The 21,564-nt window shown below is 57.6% G+C and overlaps 1 protein-coding gene across 5 annotated transcripts in view; it reads left to right on the top strand.

Moving 5' to 3' along the window:
• SLC7A1 (solute carrier family 7 member 1) overlaps window positions 1–21,259 on the top strand; it is a 66,688-nt gene extending 45,429 nt beyond the window's left edge. For 3 of the 5 annotated variants that reach the window (XM_084981152.1, XM_021065162.2, XM_021065163.2), the window contains 10 exons: window positions 330–488; window positions 2,602–2,776; window positions 8,221–8,342; window positions 8,815–9,037; window positions 9,658–9,797; window positions 12,401–12,503; window positions 14,554–14,771; window positions 15,013–15,179; window positions 15,815–15,923; window positions 17,022–21,259. In XM_084981152.1, the coding sequence (XP_084837278.1) occupies window positions 330–488; window positions 2,602–2,776; window positions 8,221–8,342; window positions 8,815–9,037; window positions 9,658–9,797; window positions 12,401–12,503; window positions 14,554–14,771; window positions 15,013–15,179; window positions 15,815–15,923; window positions 17,022–17,125 (1,520 nt within the window). In that variant the 3' untranslated portion in view covers window positions 17,126–21,259. 5 annotated transcript variants of the gene reach the window in all.
• The last annotated feature ends 305 nt before the right edge of the window (window positions 21,260–21,564 follow it).

Below are 21,564 nucleotides of genomic sequence, written 5' to 3'. Positions count from 1 at the left end.
GGGTCTCTTTCTGTAATGGATCCAAATGGGTAGGACCCGGTGCTGCCACGGTACCTCTGGGTGGTAAGGGTTACACTGCGTTAAAATTTATTACCGTTCAATTGTACCTACGTTTGAAACACACGGTGTACATGTGAGTCTGGGTGGTGATGGCCAGCCTGTTTCCTCCTGAGCCCTGCGTCCCGATTCTGCAGACACACTGCCCCTCACGTCTGAGCTAGCCCGTCCCGGGTCCCGTGCCCCGGCCGTGGTCCCCGCCTGGTGCCTGAGGACCAGAGCTGCCAACTGTTGCCCTTGAGTCTCGTCTGACGGTGTGGGTCTCTCCGCAGGTACATCCAGCGTCGCCAGAGCCTGGAGTGCGACGTTTGACGAGCTGCTCGGCAAGCCCATCGGGGAGTTCTCCCGGGCCCACATGGCCCTGCATGCGCCCGGGGTGCTGGCCGAAAACCCAGACATCTTTGCCGTGATCATAATTCTCATCCTAACGGGTAAAGCCGCGCTGAGAGGCACTGGGTCGCAGCGAGCGGTCGCAGTCCAGGGCAGGCTGCCACCAAGGCGGCCTCTTCCTTTTCTTTCTCCCATTGCCCCACCCCCCCCCCCCCCCCCCGCTTTCTTCTTTTCCTTTTTGTAATTAACGCTGACAGCTTTTCTGTCGAAATGGCTTCTAGGAGGTTCACAGAGGATCGGCTTATTGAATAGCTGCTGAGCTGTCTGTCATTTAATTACAAGAGAACTTCAGGTGTTTGCTAAGCGTGGAGTGAGGATTTGTTGGTGCTGAAGGCTTTTTGTACAAGTGACCCAGGAATTGAGATTGTGTTCACGTGGCAGATGACCATGTGGAGAGAGAAGCTGGCGCTGCTAGCCAGGGCTGGGTGGAGGCGTGAGCGCTGTCTGGCACGCGGACCGTGCCTCGCTGCTGGCGGTGTCTCGGGTGATTTTACACACAGCAGCCGGCAGAACACCCTTTAAGTTAAATAAGTTTCACCGCAAAGTTGCTGGAGAGAATTTCATAATCGCAGTCATGGCTGGAACACAGCTGATGGAAGCGTCTTCCTAGTGACGGTTTTTGGAGTCTCAGATGCTGGGGGATGCAGGTTTGTTGATATAAACAAACGTGCCGCTGAAATGCAGATCGAGTCCCCTTTGAGGTTAGAAAATCTCGGACGGGGTTCTGAAGCAACGTGCCGTGTTGTACACACCACGCGACTGAGAAGCCCTCTGCCCCGGCTGGTGTCGGCAGTGCTCCTGGCCTAGCTGGCAGGAGCGTGTATCCGAAATTAAGTTTGGCCCCGTGAGCTTTTCCTAAACGCACGGGAGGGATGCGAAGAACAATCAAATAGAGCAGGGGGGGCGACGTGTCCCCGTGATCCGCTGCTCAGTCCTCTTCCAATGCCTGTCACGTGAACATCTTCTGTTTCCAAGCGTGGAAGAGACGTACGTGGCCGGACCGGTGTCTCCGATCACAGAGGGGGCCACGGTCCCTGGGCTCCTGCCCTGCCTGCTTTCTCTCGCAGCCGAGGGTCTCTTAGCGGCGTATGCCCTGGGGTCCCCGAGGAGTCCTGCTGGAAAGCGTTGTCGTGCGGCTCATGTGTGTGTTTTCTTTTCATTGTGTTTCATCACAGCCTGTTGAATCTAGATCCCTGTGCTGTACGGTAGGACCTTGTTTCTTTGTCCTGTACGTGGTGGTTTGCATCTGCTAACCCCTAACTCCCAATCCTTCCCTCCCCGTCTGTCTCCTGCCTGCCCTCAGCAACCACACGTCTGTCCTATGTGTTTTTATGACTTGGTATTTTTAACCTGCGTTTACAAGCTGGAACTAGTCTCTTTTAGCCACTGTTGTACTTGCACTGAGTCAAGGAGGACCCTGCGTGCTCAGGGTTCCACGTCCTGATGGCATCATCGCTAACACTGTGACTCCCCGCGCTACCTCTGAACAGCTCCTCATCTGAAAACCTCCTGTCTCCCGGGAGGCTGCGCCTGTCCCGCGGGGCAGTGAAACCCTGCTCCCCAGGTGGTTTCACTCAGATGTCCCATCTCTGCTGTCCTTTGGTGCCCCTGGGTTGGTGCTGCATCCAGCGCCCAGGGCAACAGGAGATCCTGGAAGAGGGACCACGCGGCGTAATAAAACACACAAGACTCTTTCGCATCTAGAAAGTGGGGGACCAGGAGGCCCTCCGTTCCGCAGAACCAAGGCGCCCAGGCTTTAGCCCACATGCCTTTTATCAGGGAAGGTGACGTAGGTTCGTGAGCAAAATCAGGTGCAGGTAATGATAAAGCTCTCTCTTGGTGGCTGTGCTTTTGCACATGCGCCGAGTTTGTTTACTGCTTCGGTCGGCAGTTTCCCTGGTCTCCAGCAGGTTAGCGTCTCAGTGCCAGGGGGCACGTGGAAGGCCAACCTTGATGGCTCTGTTCAGCACCCCGGGACTTGGGTTATCCTGCTCCTGCCTCTAGAATGGGGATCCCTCCAGCCCCCTCCTCTCTCGAGGTTCGACGCTGCTTGGGTTCTTTACTGGTCGCCCTCTCGTCCCCATCCCTGTGCCAGGGGCTGGGCTGGTACAAGGTTAACCCTGAGACAGAGCTTCTGCTTGTGTGCTTCTGCAGGACTTTTAACTCTGGGCGTGAAAGAGTCAGCCATGGTCAACAAAATATTCACGTGTATCAACGTTCTGGTCCTGGGCTTCATAATGGTGTCAGGATTTGTGAAAGGATCCATCAAAAACTGGCAGCTCACGGAGGAGGACTTCCGGAACACCTCCGGTCATCTCTGCCTGAACAAGTGAGTGTGGCTGCGGACGCGGGACCGCTCCTGGGGTTGGGCTGTCATTGGCTGCAATACGGGTCTTTTCCAAAAGATGTAATTTTGAGTTAGACTATTTTGTTATTATTGATTTATTTTTTGCAGTCAAGTAGCTGAGGGTATTTTATTTGTTTGAAATTTCTTTTAAGTTTCATAGCCTTGTCCTTGGCTGGACGCTGTGGGACAAAGGACGATGCTGGGGACGAGCGTCTCTCTTCCAGCTCCAGATCGTACATACTTGGGTACTGTTGTCAGACTCAGTCACCCTTTCCTCTCCTACCCTGGTTCATGGTCATCCTCTGAATTTTGTTTTCAGAAAAGCTTTTCTCTGCAGTGCTATGGTGATACCACTTTCTTTTGAAATGCCTTCCTATTTAATAACCTAGAACAAAGAAGAAATACATGGAACTTTGATCACAGGCTTTTATCAGAGAATCAACATGTGATAATAATAGTCTCTCTCACACTGAACTTGGGCTGTGTCAGCCCTGAGATATCACAGCGCCACCCCTTCTGTGTCTGTGGCTCAGGACACCAGGGCTGGAGGCAGGTGGCTGGCTGTTCAGGCCACGGTGTGCTGCCTTCCTGACAAGCTCATCTTATCTGGGATGAGCCAGACGCTTGTACGGTGTCTTGTTGTTCTTTTTTGTCAGATTTCTCAGGTGCAGTTTAGGTCCTAGGATGGAGAAGGGGGATTGTGGTTTTGTCTACAGTTCTGCTGTAATTATGGCTAAAGGTGAAACTGCTCTGATGAAGAGCCCCCCTCCTCAAATGCAGTGGCTTTAAAATGATGTCAGGCCCCCAGATGGTCCATGTGGCTTTTCTATTGTTCCCTATGGCGCTGTCCTCACGTGCCTGGTGGGAGCCGAGCTGTGGGCTCAGGCAGGACCCAGCTCGCCCAGAAAGGGACCGAGGATGAGGACTGCGTGCTCGAATGCGGAAGACACATGTCCCTTCCGCCCACACGCCACTGACCAGGGTCCTGGAGGCGGCCGCCTCTCGCTGCAGGGGAGGCGGGGATCCCACGCGGGGCTCGAGCGGTCACTCGTCCTCCAGTGGCCTGATCTGTGGGCGGGCCTGGTGTGTACCTGGTTCACACTGGAAGGCAGACAGGACACTCAAGCATTAACTCTCATATTATGTGGTTCACAGTGCAAATAAAAGAGCCTTCCTTCTGGGGACAAAACTCAATTACGAGAAATGAGGCTTCTATTTTTTAGTATCATTCCCAAGCATTCCCGAGGCAAATTCTGCCAAATTTATTGGTGCCCATGACTTCAGAGAGGAGTAAGGCCAATTTGAAAGGTGCTGGCTGTGGCGGGGGGCGGTGGGGGAGGAGCGTTCCCTTTATGGCACAGTGGTTAATGAACCCGACTAGGAACCATGAAGTTGCGGGTTCAATCCCTGGCCTTGCTCAGTGGGTTAAGGATCTGGCATTGCCATGAGCTGTGGTGTAGGTTTCAGATGCGGCTTGGATCTGGTGTTGCCATGGCTGTGGTGTAGGCCAGCAGCTGTAGCTCTTATTCAACCCCCAGCCTGGGAACCTCCATATGCCACGGGTGCGGCTCTGAAAAGAAAACAAACAAAAAAACGAAATGCTTGGGAGTGACATAGGGGACTCTGAAAACTCTTGCAGATCAAGGGTTCAGCGAAGAGGCACCTCTTGTTTTCTGGCTGTCGATGGAGACTGAGTTTGATTGCTTTTGAAGGAGGTTGTTCGTGTCAGCTGGTGGTGGTGACTGTCCTTGGCCGCGGTCACTCTGTGTGACCCATCCGTGATGAACCTCTGGCCTCTAGTCCGGCCTCTTGGTCGCAGGTGGGGCCCCTTGAGTTAAGTCTGCCGCCACCTTAGGCACGCTGCCCTGCAGGGCGCGGGGTCGACAGGTCTAAGAAGCGGAGCGCTGCTCTTTGGTGTTATCAGAACCTGGAAGCATCTTTCTTCCTTTTAGTCCCCCAGCCGTAGGTTTGTGTTTCTGACAGCAGCCACGTGGTGTCGCAGGAAATTGCTTGTCTTCCTGAAGGAGGAGAGCATGTCCCAACCAAAGCTCTCGGGGACGAGGAGGCGCCCGGACCGCCTGAGGCTGTGACCCCTGGTGCTCGTTCTGCGGCGGTGGCGCCGGCAGAGCCCCCACCCCATGAGCCCCGCCTGGGAGAGGGGCCGCTGGCGTCTGCCCTGGCCTTGTGCTGCCCCGGCCGTCCCAGCCAGGGTCCTGGGGACGGGCAGCTGGTGGAACGGGACAGCCTCAGCCCCGCACGGAGGCACCTTGGGGAAGCCATCGGGTGCCGTCGGTCAGAACGGACCCGCAGAAGTAACCCCGGCCCCACGAGCGCAGCCCTGCTCCTCTCAAGTCGGCCCTGCGGGAGGTCGCCTTGGCCGGCCTCTTCCTCGGGGTCCGAGACGGCCGAGACGGCCACTCCGCCAGCAGGAAGGAAACGGAAGAGCAGAAGAGCACCCGCCGCCGGCTTCACCCCACCCGTCTCGGGAGGTGCTTTCGCCACGTCTGCTCGCGTCCGTGGTTTCACCCCGAGGCCCAGTCCGAGGGCCCTTTTCTCTATTCTCGGGGGTCCCGTGCCTGGTTGAAGTAATTAGAGTTCCTTTCCCGTGAGGAGAAGGGAGTGTGGCTTTCAGGGACGGCACGCAGTTTGTGCCAGGGCAGAGGGTGGGAGGTAGGCCCGAGCGCCCCCAGTATTGGGGTGCAGTTTACTTTATTGAAGTATATTCGATTTACAGTGTTGTGTTCGTTCCGGCTGTGCAACAAGGTAATTAGTTATGTTACACACACACACATTCATTTTCATATTCTTTTCCATTGTGGTTTGTCACAGGTTACTGAATATAACTCCCTGTTCTCTGTACAGTAGGACCGTGTTGCTTAGCCATCCTGTAAATAAGAGTTTGCCTTTGCTGACTCCAAACTCTCTATCCATCCCTCCTGTATCTCCCCTCCCCCTTGGCAGTCACAGTTCTGTTCTCTGTGTCTGTGGGTCTGTTTCTCTTCTGTAGATAGGTTCATTTGTGCCGTATTTTAGATTCCACATATAAGAGATATCTGGTATTTGTCTTTCTCTTTCTGACTTATTTCACTTCGTATGAGAATCTTTAGCTCCATCCATGTTGCTGCAAATGGTGTTATTTCATGCTTTTTTATGGCTGAGTAGTATTCCATTGTGTATATGTACCACATCTTCATTACCCACACCTCTGTCAGTGGACATCGAGGTTGTTTCCATGTCTCGGCTGTTGTGAACAGTGATTCTTTTTGCTTACTTCTGAGTAACCGGGTGACTGGTGTACAGAAGGGCTGGTCACCCAGACACAGGGGCCAGACCCTGACCTGAGGTCTGGGCTCAGCCTCCTCGGGCTCCAGGTGACATCTGCCAGGCAGTGGCCTGGCTACTTCTCTGAACATGCATCCCCATTTCTTCATGTATAAGATGCCAGATGGCCAGTGCTTACGACCACCACGTGCGGATAATGGCTTTTTAGTTGATTTATATGAAGAGCCTTTAAAAAATATTTCTCAGTGTCTTGGTGAGAGGCTATGTAGAGTGGACTTTGCAGTGGTTTTGTAGCGATACGCTGCCCCCTGGTTTAGGAACAGCCAGACTTTCCTTAAAATTTGAGTTTAAGTTTTGGAGTAGAGACTATATTACCATAGTTTCCGTCACAATATTATAAACCCGTTTACACTGAGAAGCTGTTCCCGCTCCTGCCTCTACCTCATCCTCCCGCCCCGTGGGTAATTGGTTTTGTTAGTTTTGTGTGTGCGCTTCAGCTTTTGTTGAAGCGCAGGCAGTTGCGGGTGTGTCTTTATGTTTATTTTGAATAGTGCATGTGTACTGTGTATGGGGTTTCCCTCTCCTTACATAAAAAGTAGCGTCGCACAGCCACTTGCTCACCACACCTGGTCACGCACCTGCGAATTCTGCAGACCTGCTCGTGTCAGGAGCTCGGCCTTTGTCACAGGTGCCTGAAGTCCCAGCCCCTGAGCCTAGCGGTGGTTTTGAGGGGACCCAGTGGCAGAGCTGGCTCGCAGTTCATGGAGAGCAGAGGGACACCCTTCCCTGTCCCTCGCGGTCCTTCTGCTCCGCCGCTGTCTGACTCCTCCCCGTCCCTGCGCTGAGGAGCCCAGAGGCCGCTTTCTGCCTCCTCGCCCTCTGCCGTCCCCGTGCTTGTCTGTCCTGTGTCTCCATCCGCGTGATGGGGGCGCGTCCAGCCCTCGTCCTCTCCCCAGTCCCGTCTCTCCCTGGGGTTTAATGAGTGTGCTGGACCACCCCTTCTTCCTCCCTGAAAATGGGGTTCCCAGAACCTCTCCAGGTGCTTCTGCCTGGAGGTGGTTTAAAGCAGACCCTGGGGTTCACGCTCTGACCCACGGCTGTTCCCAGCCCTTGATGCCGGGGGCATCTGCAGCCCTTCCGTACCTGTCCGTCTGTCTGTCTGTCCGGCTGGCAGCGACAGGGGCCCTGGGCATAGACCCGTGTCCTTCCATTAGTGTTCGGGTGCTGAAAGGGTCTGCTGGGAGCCCCCTGGGGACCCCGCCCCCTTTGGTCTTCCCATCCCCCCCTTCCCGCGCTGGCTGCCTGTCAAGTGTTTTGTTTTAAGCTTCAGCCACTTTTCACAATAGTGGTCAGCTCTCCGGAGTGCTCTGCACGCTTAGTGATGGGCAGACCTGGGGGGTGCGGGGCTGCCTGTGGGCAGCTGGGGGCGGGAGGACGCAGCCCTGCCCTGCGTCCTGTGCCTGGCTGACTTACCGGTCCCGCCTTTGTACCCGGCTGTGGGTGTGTTTTAGTCATACTTTAAATGGACACACTTCGTGTCAGCCTGGCAGTGGTTTTTCCTGCGTCTGGCATGCATGCGTTTCTTGCACTTGCTACAGGGAGGCCCATGTTTGAGAAAATCCCCAAGCCCTGGCTTTCCGGGGCTGTTTCTGAAACTGAGAAGTGTGCTCGTCATTTAGGAGTTGGGGTAAGGCTCCCCGACTAGAACATAGCCGGGTCCAGTGTGTCTGTTCCACTGGCCAGTCCGTGAATCCCGAGGACAGTGGCTTGGAGCGGTGAGCTGCTGGCAGCCCTGAGAACACCCGTGCTTGCCGACGTGGGGCAGGGCTGTGCCCTGAGGACCCTCTTTCTTTGCGGGTCCTAGGGAGGGGCCTCTGGTGTGGGTCCCTCTCCTCTCCCGCTGGGCACCTGCCTCGCGATCCCTGTCCCCAGTCGGTGTTTAGCAGGTGCTTCTGGGAAGGGCTTCATGCGCAGGGCTTCCTCCTGCCCAGGCGTGAGTGGTTGTGACAACTTCCCCAGGACCGGTCGCTGAGGGTGGGAGTCCTGGCCACAGGAGTGGCTGTCGGGTGGGGTGCTGCCTGGGGTGGCCCCTCATCGGGGCCCCAAGTGGGTGCTGTGATCTTGACTGTGGCTCTTTGTTCCAGTGCCACGAAGGTGGGGAAGCCAGGCGTCGGTGGGTTCATGCCCTTCGGGTTCTCTGGCGTGCTGTCAGGGGCAGCCACCTGCTTCTATGCCTTCGTGGGCTTTGACTGCATCGCTACCACAGGTACGCCCGCCCTTGGCTCCCCTGGGCACACCTGGGCTCACCTGGCCGCGGCCGCTCTCTCCCTTCCTGGGGGCGTGTGTCTCCCTCCCGAGAACCGTGTGGGTGTGTAGCTTCCTGCTCACCCGCCCCCGGCACCTCCCCACGTGCTGGGCCCTGGCCTCGAGCCCGGATGCTGACGTCGCAGCTGTAGCTGACTGCATATCTGCCTCCTCCCCGTCCCCCACCCGGGAGAAAAGGGGCCACCAGCGCTGTCATCGTGGCAGATTGAACAGCCCTTCCTGGGCTTCCCACATTGTCTCTGCCAGAGGAGACGGCCTGTCCTTGCTGAGCCACAGTGGGAAGGCCGAGAAGGCCGTCTGTCCCGGGCACCGTGTGCTCTGGTCCTCAGTGCTGAGGGCGCCCCCTCCCTCCCCCGAGCCAGGAAGGCCCCAGCCCCCTCCCGCCAGTACCCCCTGACCCTTCCTTCTTCCAGGGGAGGAGGTCAAGAACCCCCAGAAGGCCATCCCCGTGGGCATCGTCGCCTCACTCCTGATCTGCTTCATCGCCTACTTCGGGGTGTCGGCCGCCCTCACGCTCATGATGCCCTACTTCTGCCTGGACAAGGACAGCCCCCTGCCCGACGCCTTCAAGCACGTGGGCTGGGATGGTGCCAAGTACGCCGTGGCTGTGGGCTCCCTCTGCGCCCTCTCCACCAGGTGAGGAGCCGGGCTCCCGGGGGTGTGGGTTTGCTGCAAGCATCCCTCTCCTCCCTGGAGAGAGAGCTGCACCCCCCGACCCTGGCTGTGGCTTCTCCCCCTGTCGCTGCTGTCAGCCACCCCAAGGGCTGTTGTGCTCCTGACATTTCATCGCGAAGAACCCAAGCCCCATGTTTTAGCACCTTCTGCTCAGCAAGGGCCTGGCCGTCTGCCCCCCGACCATGGCCACTGGCTCAGGCCCCCTCTGTGGCCCCCAGTTTGAAAAAGGGAGCCAGTGGCTTTTGAGGAGAAACAGTTTGCCCTGCTCGCTCCTGCTGGCCTGGACGCACAGAAATGTGTGCAGGACCTCGGCTGACCGCAGAGAGGTCCCCTCAAGTGCAGCAGCGATGCTCTGATTTTCTCTTTGATTCAGCTAGAAATAATCAGTTTCTCTTCCAAAAAGTTACATCCTGATGCCCCGCTGGTTCACGGTAGACCTTTCCTGGTCCTGCACTTAACACAGACCTGCAGTGAGTGCTTTTCCTGGCGTGCTGCTGAGCCCAGGCCTCTGGCCGCTGCCGGGTGCTGCCTTGACTGCCGGTGGGCGATTGTGCAGATGCGTCTCGCTTCCTCCCATCCAGCCTTTTAGGCTCCATGTTCCCCATGCCGCGAGTTATCTATGCCATGGCTGAAGACGGGCTGCTGTTTAAGTTTTTGGCCAAGATCAACGACCGGACCAAAACACCAATAATCGCCACGTTAGCCTCGGGCGCCATTGCCGGTAAGAACTGGAGCTCGTTTCACACGCCGGTATTTTAACGGTGGAGCAGTTATTTCCTGGGGAAATACCTTGAATGGTGCTGGTCTCTAAGGAGTTATAGCTGGTCTTTTTAACATTTGTTTTTCACCCTTGGAATGTGGCTTATTACAAGGTAACTAATTCCCTTTTGATAAAAGGCAGAGAGGCCAGGTTTACAGAGGGTGTGATGGAATTCTGGAAATGTTTGAGTTTTTCAGTGATTATCATCTCGTTGGGCAGAGCTCAGAATACACACTGTCCCTTCAAAGCCCCACGTCACTTCTCTTGGGAAGTGAGTGTCTCTTACAATCAACGTTTTATGAAACATGCCACCTCTTCCCCAGGGGACGTGGCTGGTGAGGCCAGTTGCCCTGAGTTTATAAACAGTGGCAGACCCGGGACGGGGGCTTACCTTTTTTTCTGTTGGGCCACACCCGTGGCATAGGTAGGTTCCCAGGCCAGGGATCAAATCCAAGCCACAGCTGTGGCAACGCTGGATCCTTAACCCATTGTGCCACCAGGGAGCTCCTGGGGGAAGCTTATCTGATCGTGTCCAAGAAGACCTTCTGACCGAGGAGCGCAATGGACTGGAGAGATTGCAGCGAGGCCCCGGGCGCCCTGGAGGGAGACAGCTCTTTGTCTCCTGTTTCCTCCTTGAATTGTGTTTCGTGGCCCCGGGAGCAGGGGTGTCCCAGGCCCCAGGTGGAGGCTCAGAGGTGCAGGGTCTGTGCTCCTAGTCGGTGTGGTGCTGGCTCTGGTTCCTGGTTGGTTCGGGGCCAAAGAGCTGGTTCCTCCCTGTGAGAGTAGAACAGCCGGTCTTTGTACCTGGTCTGGCCTCGGCTGTGCCCCTTGGGCTCATCAGGTCGCCGGAGGTAAGGCGTTGGGCTGTCTCGGGGAGTGAGTGGTTGGCAGTGTTCGTGCCCTTGGCAGAGGGCACCGTGGTCCGTGCATTATTACATCCCGAAAGGAAGCTAGTTTTTCTCTGTCGTGTGACTGACTCTGCGTTCTTGGGCCTGATGGCAGGGGTCAGGTTCAGGAACCTCGTATGCCAGGATATCACCAGCGTGGCTAAGGATTAAGGAACCGGAAATGGTGTTTTTTCAGTATTTACATTTAATTTGACCTTAATCTCCTTCCCGCACTGATTAAGGGGCTCTAACCTTTAAAGGGACGGCAAAGTACTGGTGTCGCCAAACCGAGGATTTTACTCCTTTTCATTTGGCAGGAGGGGTAGATAAGCCTTGAGTTTTCTGAAGTCACCTCACACCGAAGAAGCCGGGCTCACGTTTCTCTGAGGGGGAGCGTGGGCATCTGCGGCTCACGCAGCGGGACCCCCCTCTGATGCCCCAAAGCCTCACGGCTCTTTGACTCTCTTGTTTAGGCTCAGTTGGCGTTTGGTTTAGTTGCAGTGGTCTGCATGGGCTCAACCAATACCTGTGGGAAGTAATGATTTGTTGTTATGTTTCAACTTGTACTGATTGCATGTGATTTGAAAACACCCCAATTTTAGCCAAGTTGTTGTTATTTGCTTTTTAGGGCTGCACCCGCGGCATGTGGAGGTTCCCAGGCTAGGGGTGGAATCGCAGCTGTAGCTGCCGGCCTACACCACAGCCACAGCAACTCGGGATCTGAGCTGCATCTACAACCTGCACCACAGCTCATGGCAATGCCAGATCCCTAACCCACTGAGTGAGGCCAGGAATCGAACCCAAATCCTCACAGATCCTAGTCGGGCTTGTTAACCACTAGGCCACGAAGGGAACTCCTAGCCAAGTTGTTTTTAAATGGGAAACTTGACACATTCCCCACATAAATAGACATGCATATTCTCATAAAAGTAACAAAGGGTTTTCAAATAAGCAGACATGTCTTGTTTTGTTGTAAGCGGGGTCGTGGTGAATGGGCTGGTCTTGCTTGGGAATAACGCTGCTCTCCATGCCCGACTTCTGGGTTAGGAGCCCCTGAGAGTCCTCCTGGAGCCCCGGGCTTGCCCTCAGCCTCCTCATCCCTCTGCCTGGTGATGCAGTGTGTCAGGGGATGTGCCTGTCTGTTCAATGGCACATACCTACCACGTAGCGACTGGCATGCTTTCATGAGTGCCATTGGCTGGCAGATGGATGATGGGTGGATGGACGAACATGTTTCTGGGTCAGCACAGTGTTGAGGAGACCATGCTGGGCTCAGAGCCGTGAGCACCTAGCTCAGATCCTGGCTTTTCCGCTTCTTAGCGGTGTGACCTTAGGTAAGTCCCCCAGCGTGTCTGGACTTCTCTTTCTCCACCTGTAGTGCAGGGAGAGCTCGCAAAATTGCCACAAGGGTCAAAAAGGGTCCTGTCGATGAAAAGCACTCTCACCAGTTAGTATAAACGTTGGTAATTGTTAGCATCTGTCGATCACTGTGTATGTGGTTTGGTCCTGAGCCTGCCTTTCCTTGAAGCCAGCCCCAGTGTTTTCACAGAAAGGGTGGCGGGTGGGGGAGCAGAGGCTCGCCCCTTGCGTGCCCTGGGTGGCGGGGGTGGCGGCGCTTCTGGTGCTGGCGGTCAGCGTGTGGCCGTGGGTCCTGACGGACGTCTCTTCCCTCCCCAGCTGTCATGGCCTTCCTCTTTGACCTGAAGGACTTGGTGGACCTCATGTCCATTGGCACGCTCCTGGCGTACTCGTTGGTGGCCGCCTGTGTGTTGGTCTTACGGTACGTATGGCCGGTCTGGGTTCCAGGACAGATGTGCAGCTGCCCCGTGCTAGCCTTGCTCATAGCAGTTCGTGTTAAACCATCGAGGGTTATACAGTGCACAGCTCGGTCGTTGGCAGCTCCTTTGGGAACTGCCTGGAAGACGCTGGGGCCGGGAGGTTGAAAGCCTGGGTACAGAGAAGGTGCTTGAAGAGGGTTAGGGCGGCCCCACCTCCCTCTCTCCCTCTCCCTCTCTCTCCCTCTCTCTCTCTCTCTCTCCCTCCCTCTCCCTCTCTCTCTCCCTCCCTCTCTCTCTCTCATGGGCCCTGAGTTTTCTGGCTGATGGTGGGTACAGACAGGTTGTCAGCCCTACTGCTGGGCCAGGTTTCTTGGGTCAGTGCCTTCGAAGGCTCAGGCTAATGATTTCCATTTGGTCCAGGTTCTTGGGACAGGAGGGACCTGGGGACGAGCCGTGGTGGGAATTGGGAGAAGCCAGAAACGTGGCTCCCTGTGATGCTTGCGTGTGTCCCGTTCCTGCCCCCGGAGGGACAAGCTCTGTTCCAGGGCCTGGAGCAGCCGGGGCTGAGGTCCAGGAAGACGCTCGGGTTCCGGCTTTCAGCCGTGCATGAACCAGGCCAGCCCCGTGGAGGCTGTAAGAAAGCAGCTCCGGGCCCAGGCTTGGTGTCCTGGGCTTCTCGCTGCCGCAGTGTCCCCTTTAAACTAAGCACATCTCCGGTTTTCTTTTGCTCCGGGAGACAGGGCCCTGCTTCCTCACACCCAGGAACGTCCCCAGGCTGCGTGCGTCCTGAGAACGTGCGCTCGTGGGGCTGCTCGGTGTTGGGCCCCTGGCCAGAGCGCCCTACTTCCTTTTCAGGAATGTATGCTTCACGGCCTCGGAATCCGTCCCCAGTGCGCTCCGCGGCTAGGGTATCTGGGTTGAGCGTCAGCAGTGGCTGTGGAGAATCCGCTGAAACTAGTCTGCTGGTTTCTGACCACTTTTTCCATCCTGAGAGCTCAATGCTAGAATCTTCTCTGAGTCCCCCACCCCACTCCTTTTCCTTTTTTTGTCTTTTGCCTTTGGTCTTTCCAGGGCCTCACCCGCGGCACATGGAGGTTCCCAGGCTAGGGGACCAGTCAGAGCTGTAGCCTCCAGCCTATGCCACAGCCACAGCAACTCGGGATCCGAGCCTCATCTGCAACCTACACCATAGCTCATGGCCACGCCAGATCCTTAACCACTGAGCGAGGCCAGGGATCGAACCCGCATCCTCGGGGATGCTAGTCGGGTTGGCTAACCACTGAGCCACGATGGGAACTCCCCACCCCACCTTCTTAATTGACCGACTGGTGTTGTATAAGTGAGTCGGTTAAAAAAATGGTTAAATATCTTTAGACTTGCTCCTTGATTGTATGCAAAATAATTCGTAAAGCACTCCATTTTTTCAGAGCTGGTGGAGAAGATTTGAGCTCTGTCGTTCTGGCCGAAAGACAAGGAGCCTCGTTGAAAATGAATGTGTCACTTGCAGCTGACTTGTGTCTTGGACGTCAGGCCACAGGCCTGGTCCTTCACCAGCTCTGTGGAGTGATTTATCCTAAGGCACTTGGAGTTTTCAAATAAATTGATACGGTTAAGTCTGGCAAACAGAATCTCTCAAGTCCATCAGCCCACGGGCACATTCTGTGGCTCTCTGCACAGATGGGACCTCACATTACGGCTTTCTATTTCGTCCTCACTTCACTTCCTACACCATCATTTTGCTGGACGTGGCCTAAGCCTGAGCATCCAAGGGCTGGCTGCTCCTTTTCAGAGCAAGAGGAACTGTCTCAGGACCGTCCTCTGGGCTGCTTCTCGGTGGAGGTCGCGCTCCTCCAAACAGAGACAGCGGGAGCGGCAGTGCTCAGACGCAGGGCAGAGGGCGAGGCCTGGGGGCCCGGGGTCCTCCTCTGTGTCGTTGTGACCGCGCTCCACTTTCATGCCCGGGGTCGAAGCCTTACTGAGGACTTGAGTTCGCGTGCGTCCTCTGGCCGGATTAAAGCCCACATGGTGGTCAGGCCATCCACTGCTTTCCAGGTACCAGCCGGAGCAGCCGAACATGGTGTACCAGATGGCCCGAACCAGCGACGAGCTGGACCCCGTGGACCAGAACGAGCTGGTGAGCACCAGCGATTCCCAGACGGGCTTTTTACCAGAAGCGGAAAGGTTTTCTCTGAAAACTGTGCTGTCGCCCAAAAACACGGAGCCTTCCAAATTCTCTGGGCTGATTGTGAACATCTCAACCAGCCTCATAGGTAAGAGTCTGCCCTCGCCAGCGCGGTGGTTGCCCTCCGGCTGGTGGGCACCGCGTGGCTTCACGCCCCCGGGGGTGGGCATGTGCCGGGTCTCCCTGGACCGTGGCATCAGTAACTCCGTCCGTCTTGGGGTCGGTGCTGCAGGAACGGAGCCTCCCTCTCCCTGGGTTTGGCGGGGAGCGGACGGCATCTGGGAGCCTGGGAAAGGGCTGACGCGCGTTTTCTCCCCGTGCCCGTGCAGCGCTGCTGATCCTCACCTTCTGCATGGCGGCCGTGCTCGGCAAGGCGGCCCTGGTACAGGGCCAGCTCTGGGCCGTCTTCGTGCTCATGGGCTCCGCCTTCCTCTGCTTGGTGGTCACGGCCATCATCTGGCGGCAGCCTGAGAGCAAGACCAAACTCTCCTTCAAGGTGAGCCGCTCGGCCTGACGGCTGCAAGGAAGCCCGGAGACGGTCATCCACGTGGGCTCTGCCAGGCCTGGGGGGGTGCGTGTGTCTGGCTGTCTGCAGGGACGTGCTTGCTGGCTGGCCAGCCTCAGGACCCTGGGGGAGCCCCCTCCCTGCCCCTGGCTCTCGGGAGGGGAAGCACCGCCCACCCCCTCCACCCCCTGCCGCCCTGTCCCCTGGGCTTCTCTGCCTGTCATCCAGGCCTGGGAGTGACCGCGGTCTGCATGCTTAGATTCTGCAGATAACGACATAGTTCAGCCTTAGAGAGGAAGTAGAAGCCCCTCTTTTAGCGCCTTCAGAAGAAGAGCAAGAGCGGAGGTGGAATAGAGCTCCCTTGGGCAATGAGTAGCTTAGAACCAAACTCCTGCCTGCTAGGGTTTGCGCGTGTGGGGCTGTGTCTGTGGGGGTGGCTGGGGTGTGGGGTGTGGTGGGGGCGGGGTAGGGGTGGGCGCTCACTCCCCTCCCCGCAGAAGTACCCCTGTCCAGATCAACCTCAGGCGCACCGTCTCTTCTCGGGTAGTTATGCTGAGTGGTTCAGGGGTGCTGCCTCGTGCTCTCTGCCCCCCAGTCAGACCTGACGCCGCCTCCTGTCTTCGCAGGTGCCCTTCCTGCCCATACTTCCCGTCCTGAGCATCTTTGTGAACGTCTATCTCATGATGCAGCTGGACCAGGGCACGTGGGTCCGGTTTGCAGTGTGGATGCTGATAGGTGCGTGAGTTGTGGGTTCGCAGTGACCCACACACCGGGCCCAGCGTCTCTCGGAGGCCCCCGCCCCCGAGCCTGTGCCATGCTGCTTGTCTTCCCTGCTACTGCATGGGCACTGTCGCCCAGCCTCCCCGGTTTCAGATTTCAAAACACAGTGAAACCCCATAGTCAGCGGTTTTCCCAGACAGAGGGGACCTGCTGGTAGACTGTGGGTCCTCCCCGCCCTTGGAGATAATTTTTCATCTGAAGAGCCTTTGTCTCAACTGTTCCCTCGTTGGGCAAGAGCCTGACATTTTGGTGGAACAAGGCTGGGAGTCCACTGTCGATAAACACCAGTTAGTTCAGTCCACACAGCAGCGTCCAGGCTGCTGGGTCTCGCCCTTCCGGTGCCTGCCCTGCATTGCATTGACCACGGCCCCTCTCTGGGCTTCCGACAGCAGGGGCTGCAGAGAGGGACTCAGGATTCTTGTTCAGTGCCAGTGCCCAGGGGACTGACCTTCACCAGTCCTTGTCCCTGATGCGAGCAGTGGCCTCCAGACCCCCGGCCGCGCTGTGCACTTGGGGGCTGGCAGCTGTCGCGGAGCATCCCTGAGAGGCTTCTGGGTCCCAGGGCTTTTGGTGCCTGAGTCCTTTCTTTCAGGCACAAGGGGGGGCCTCAGGGGTGGTTAGGACACAGACCTCTGGCCCAGACAAGGGAACGCGGGATTTGTAAGTTGTGTGCGTTCCCAGGCCACCTGAATGCCTCCCGCTGTGTGGGTCACTCGTGTCAGGAAAACGAGCTGAACAGACCCGCTCAGAGCCTGGGGAGCCCTCCTGCCCCTTGGAAAGTCACACTGTCCCCACCGGGCGCTTTCTGGAGGGTCTCTCTTATCCCCCGCAGCAGATGAGGCCAAGGAACCAGTGCCCCCGCCCCTGGGCACCCCCCCACAACTGCTCAGGAGCCGCCCTGGCGAGGCTGCCCAGAGGGACCCGCCTTCGCCTCGTGTAGGGGTGCCTTGCTGGGAGAGCTGCGTCCGTGCCGCTGCGTGCTGGCTCTGGCCTGGGCTCCCTGCCTGCGTCCCGGGACCCCGCTTCATGCCTGCGCTCTGCTGTCCCCCGCAGGCTTCTTCATCTACTTCGGCTACGGCCTCTGGCACAGCGAGGAGGCCTCCCTGGCCGCCGACCAAGCAAGGACTCCTGACGGTAACCTGGACCATTGCAAGTGACACCCAGCGCTGGCCCCGGAGGCGGCGGCGGCAGCCCCGAGGGACGCCCCGGAGGCCCCGGCAGCACCTCACTCTCCCCACCCAGGACCCCCCCCCACCCCCCGCGCCCACAGATCCCTGCTGTCATGGTCGGGGCAGGCGCAGCCTCGGCCCCCAGCTCCCGCGTCCTGCTCGGCCCAGCTCACCGGTCGCCGGGCAGCTCCGCGGCTGGGACTGCGTGGCCTCGGCCGGCCACCAGCTCTGCAGTCGCCCCTCTGAGCAGAGAGACAGTCCCTCCGCTGGTCCGCTGGCCAGCTCTGTGCCCCTGCTGCCCAGGCCTTGGCCAGAGCGGGGCTCACCTTCCCTCGTCACGCCAGGGGTGCACCCGCAGGGACTGTGGGGGCACCGAGAGCTGCGCACTCCAGACACACAGCCGCCTCCCCGCCTGGCCCCCCGCGGCCACCCCGGATGCCCTCGGAGCCCCGCGGAACAGGAGGCCCCCCCACCCCCGAGCCTCGCCGCCCAAGGACAGCCGCTCCCTTAGCCACCCCCCGCCCCAGCCGCCTCCACAGGGGTCCTGAGGACCGACCCCCCCCCCAGGCGGGGCCGCTGCTCTGACCCCATGTGGGGACCACGTCTGGGGACGAGCGGTGGCTCCAGGGCGCGTGTGTGGGGCCCCCACCAGTGGCGGCGGCTCCAGTCCGTCACCGCCGCTGAGTCCGAGGAACTGGAACGTGACCCCTTCTCTGTAGGACCCGCCGCAGGCCTGCGGCGCTTGGAACAGCGCCTCGTGGTCCTGGCACCTCGCCTCGCCCGCCCGGTGGTCTCGGCCTCGCCCGGTTCTCCAGGCTGGTGTCCACGGTTCTGAGCGAGGCGCCAGCTCCCCGCTGCTCCGGGCCCCTCTGAGGCCTTGTGCAGACTGAGTCCTCGCCAGTGGCTGTGAGTCGGCCCGCTCGGTCCAGCTGGCGCTCGCTGTGCACCCGGAGAACGACCGAGCGTCACCCCGAGTTTGCTCAGGGTGTGGGATCTGCACGTGAGACACTTTGGGGCTCTGTGGCTGTGCCGCGCGCGCGCGTGTGTGTGTGTGTGTGTGGTCCAGATGCTGCGGGTTTGTAATCGGGCTGGGGACCCTGCCCTAGACCTGGGCCTCTGGGGGTCCCTGGTGTTCCCGTGCCTGGGGCCCTCCGTGTAGCCAGGGCGAGCCTCCTTCCCCGGAGAGTGCAAGTCAGGGGACGGGAGGGCCGTGGTGGCAGGAGGTGAGGGCAGGAAATTTGGACACAGACCATGTAAATGCTGCTTTTGAAGCTTAGACCCCCGTATCTACTCCTCTGGCCTTTGACACAAATCTGGTGGAAAGAAGTTTGATAAACTGCTGGCACTTGGCCTTTCTCCCTCTGCACTAGAAGGTTCTTGGAGAAAAATGGCAAGAATGAGTGACGCGGCCAAATGAATGAGTAGACGGGGCGGGGGAGGGTCCAGCCTCGGCTTCGGGTTCTGGCCACGCTGGTCCCTCACGGAGGCTTTCTTCTAAGTACCGCCTGGGAGTCTGCAGAGGGAGAGTATGAGCCCAAAGCTCGGATTTCCAAAGAAGGGTGTTTAAATTTTGTAGATTGGTGCTGTACAATATTTTGGTAAATATTAACTTATTTTGTTGGGGGTTTGATTGCCTCTTGGCCATTTGTTCTCTTGCTTTGCCTGCAGTTTTTCCGCAGAGGCAGAGCGTGTGAGGGAGGCGGGGGGCCAGCCGAGGGAGGGGAATGGGGTTTTTGGGGCGCCTCCCGGGTTGGTGGACTTCCTCGTCACACCTGTCCCGCCTGCCCCTGAGCAGGCGCAGACACACAGGCCCATACCAACCACTGGAAGTGCCCGACCGTCTCCCATCTCGGCCCCTCCCAGACTCCCCCCAAACTGGAAATATGTGTCAGAAATTCCCTTTTTCTGGAGACACGGCCTCTGGGGCTGCTGTGTCTGCTTCCCTCTGTGCAGCAGCCCCGTTACCCTGGTCGGTTGCAAAGACCATTTCTGCTGAGCACGTGCCCCCCTGCACGCTCATGGCCTTGGGAAGACCCTCAGAGAAGCAAGCGCGGGCCGTAAGGACCTGAGCCCACGGACGCCAGGGAAGCCCCTGGGCCCTAGGCAGGGGGACGTGAGCCCCCCGAGGGGATGGGGACCAGAACCTTCTCGCTCAGCCTCTGCACCAGTCCCACCCCACCTGCTCGCCCTGCTGCCCCGACTTTGGGCCAGATTCGTTCTTACAGACCCAGAGGCCGCACCTTCTTTGCAGGTCGTTTGGGAGGAGCTTCCAAGTTGATACTGTTGTCAGCACCGCTCTGGCTTCCCCACTTGGGGTTTTGTTCCTTTGAGTCTTGACTCCAACAGGTGATCAGCCGCCTGCTCCCGGGTGGTTTGGACACCACGCTCCGCCACCCTTTAGCCACAGGTGGTGGTGCTGAGGGGGCTACACCCCTCACCCAGAGCCCCCAGGCCGCTCCCTTCTCCCCTTCAGCACACCGTCTACACCTGGGAGGCGCGCCTGGCCCAGCAGGAGCCTTTCGCTGTGTGGTTTGCTGCTGCTTGTGGGTAGAGGTGGCGATGGGGGCAACACAGGCTACACCGAGCCCCCCCGCCCCCCTGCCCGGCCCCACCTGCAGGCAGGCAGACATTGCGAGCTGACAGTCTTGCTGCCCGCCTAGGAGGGCCTCTAGCTTCACACAGGAGGCAGAGCTGTCAATAGGGCGGGAGGCTGGGGCCGGGTGTGTGGACCCTACCCAGACTGCTGGTGAGCCCACAGGCATTCGGGGGCCCCCCTGCTAGAGTAAACCTGCCTGGCTCCACACCAGGACCCATCTTTCTGAATGCCCCACTTGCCACACTAAGAGCCGATTGTCCTCTTGGCACCCAAGAACCATCCCCCTCCCCCAGGACAGGAGTGAGGGGTCTTCAGGCCGAGTCCCCCACCCGAATGTTCTAGGCTGGATGGAGACGCATGAGTGTGGCACCTCCTCGCCTTTCAGGTGCAGGCGTGTGACGCTTGTGTGCAGAGCTGTTGCAGAGTTCACTTCAGATGGAACAAAATATATGTTGTGTATAATTGTGAGTATAATTTAAAACCTACCTGTTTGCCTTGGCAGTGAGAGCGCGTGTAAGGCTCTTAGAGCAAGATGTACATTTTGTCTGACTCGACTCTCGTGGACCTTTTGGGTAATGAAATGCTTTATTGATCCAGTGGAGCGAGAAGCCATGTACACTCCGTGTGTCGTCATCGCAGTTTTGACGCCTCCTGGGTGGTTAAGGCAGAAAGTCAACTGACCTTTCTGCTGATCACAATGACCCAGTCTTTCTGTGCCCTTTGCTCCCCTGAGTGGTGGTGCTCTTCCAAGGGGGGGCGTGGACTGGCCCGGGGTCTCGAGGAGCAGTTCTCAGGAGCCCCTGGACTGCCCCGAGAGCGTGTTGTGCTGCCAGCTGAACCCCGCCCCCCCGGGCAGTGAAAGACCTTGCCCACCTGGGGTTTCTCAGGGCTGGGGAGCAGGGCTGGGAAGATGCATCAGACTTTGTTAAATTATTAACAAGGTTATATGATTTTGTGTTTCTTGATGACAAACTTTGTTAAGTTTGGGACTTATTTTCCCATTTGAGAAGTTATAATATGTATTTAAAATAAGTTTCCTGCTTAAGTTGTGCCTTTCAGCATGGATGGGTTTAAGGAGCACAAAGGGTGATGATGGTGGTGAGAGTGGGTTTATTATCAAACCGAAATAGCTGTGGTTTCTCCAGAGCACTTTTCCTCTACTGAACATGGAGCCATTGTTAAAAGAATTGTGCGTTTTTATTATGTAAATTGTATAATATTTTTTGCTTGTTTGATGTTCTATTTTTCTAATAGTTTTCTTATGGTTTCTTATATTTGCGCGACTAGATTTAGATTCTGTGCTAACTGCAAATCAGATTGACCCCTGCTGGTCCCCCCTGTTTTATCTTAAGGACAAGAGTAGATGTCCATTGCCTTTAAGAAATGTGAACCTCTGCTCTGTAGCCCGGTTTTGCTGGCAACACTGTACATGGATACCGTACTTCATGTTGTAAATCCAACTATTTTGTGGTACATCCCCTATGCTTCCGCAGATCTTAATAAATTCCGTCTCTGGCCTCCGCGAACGCAGTGTGATCTGAGGAATTCTGGCCCCTCTGGTGCCCCGTAGAGGGGTGCTCTTGCTCTGGGCACCTGCCGGCTTCTCCAACCGGAAGTCGGAAGTCGTGTAGCCTGATTTTCATGCAGCCTTTGATGTCAATGCTCTTCCTTCCAGTTTCGGCGCCTCAGCCAAGGCGTCCCCGGAACTCTCACTTAGGATGCTGTGATGCTGGCGATCCCACTCTTCCCAGACTGGGCTCGGGTTTGGGCCCAGGAATCGTTCTGCCCTTGGAGCTGCCTGGTAAGAGATGCTTGCTGCACAAGGACTGGG

This window comes from Sus scrofa, chromosome 11 (genome assembly GCF_054392235.1).
Source record: "Sus scrofa isolate SSC_HxYL_T2T_F1_AM1 chromosome 11, Sscrofa_HxYL_maternal_Yorkshire_Landrace_v2.0, whole genome shotgun sequence".
NCBI lineage: Eukaryota > Metazoa > Chordata > Mammalia > Artiodactyla > Suidae > Sus > Sus scrofa.
This window is presented reverse-complemented; position numbering and strand designations above follow the sequence as displayed.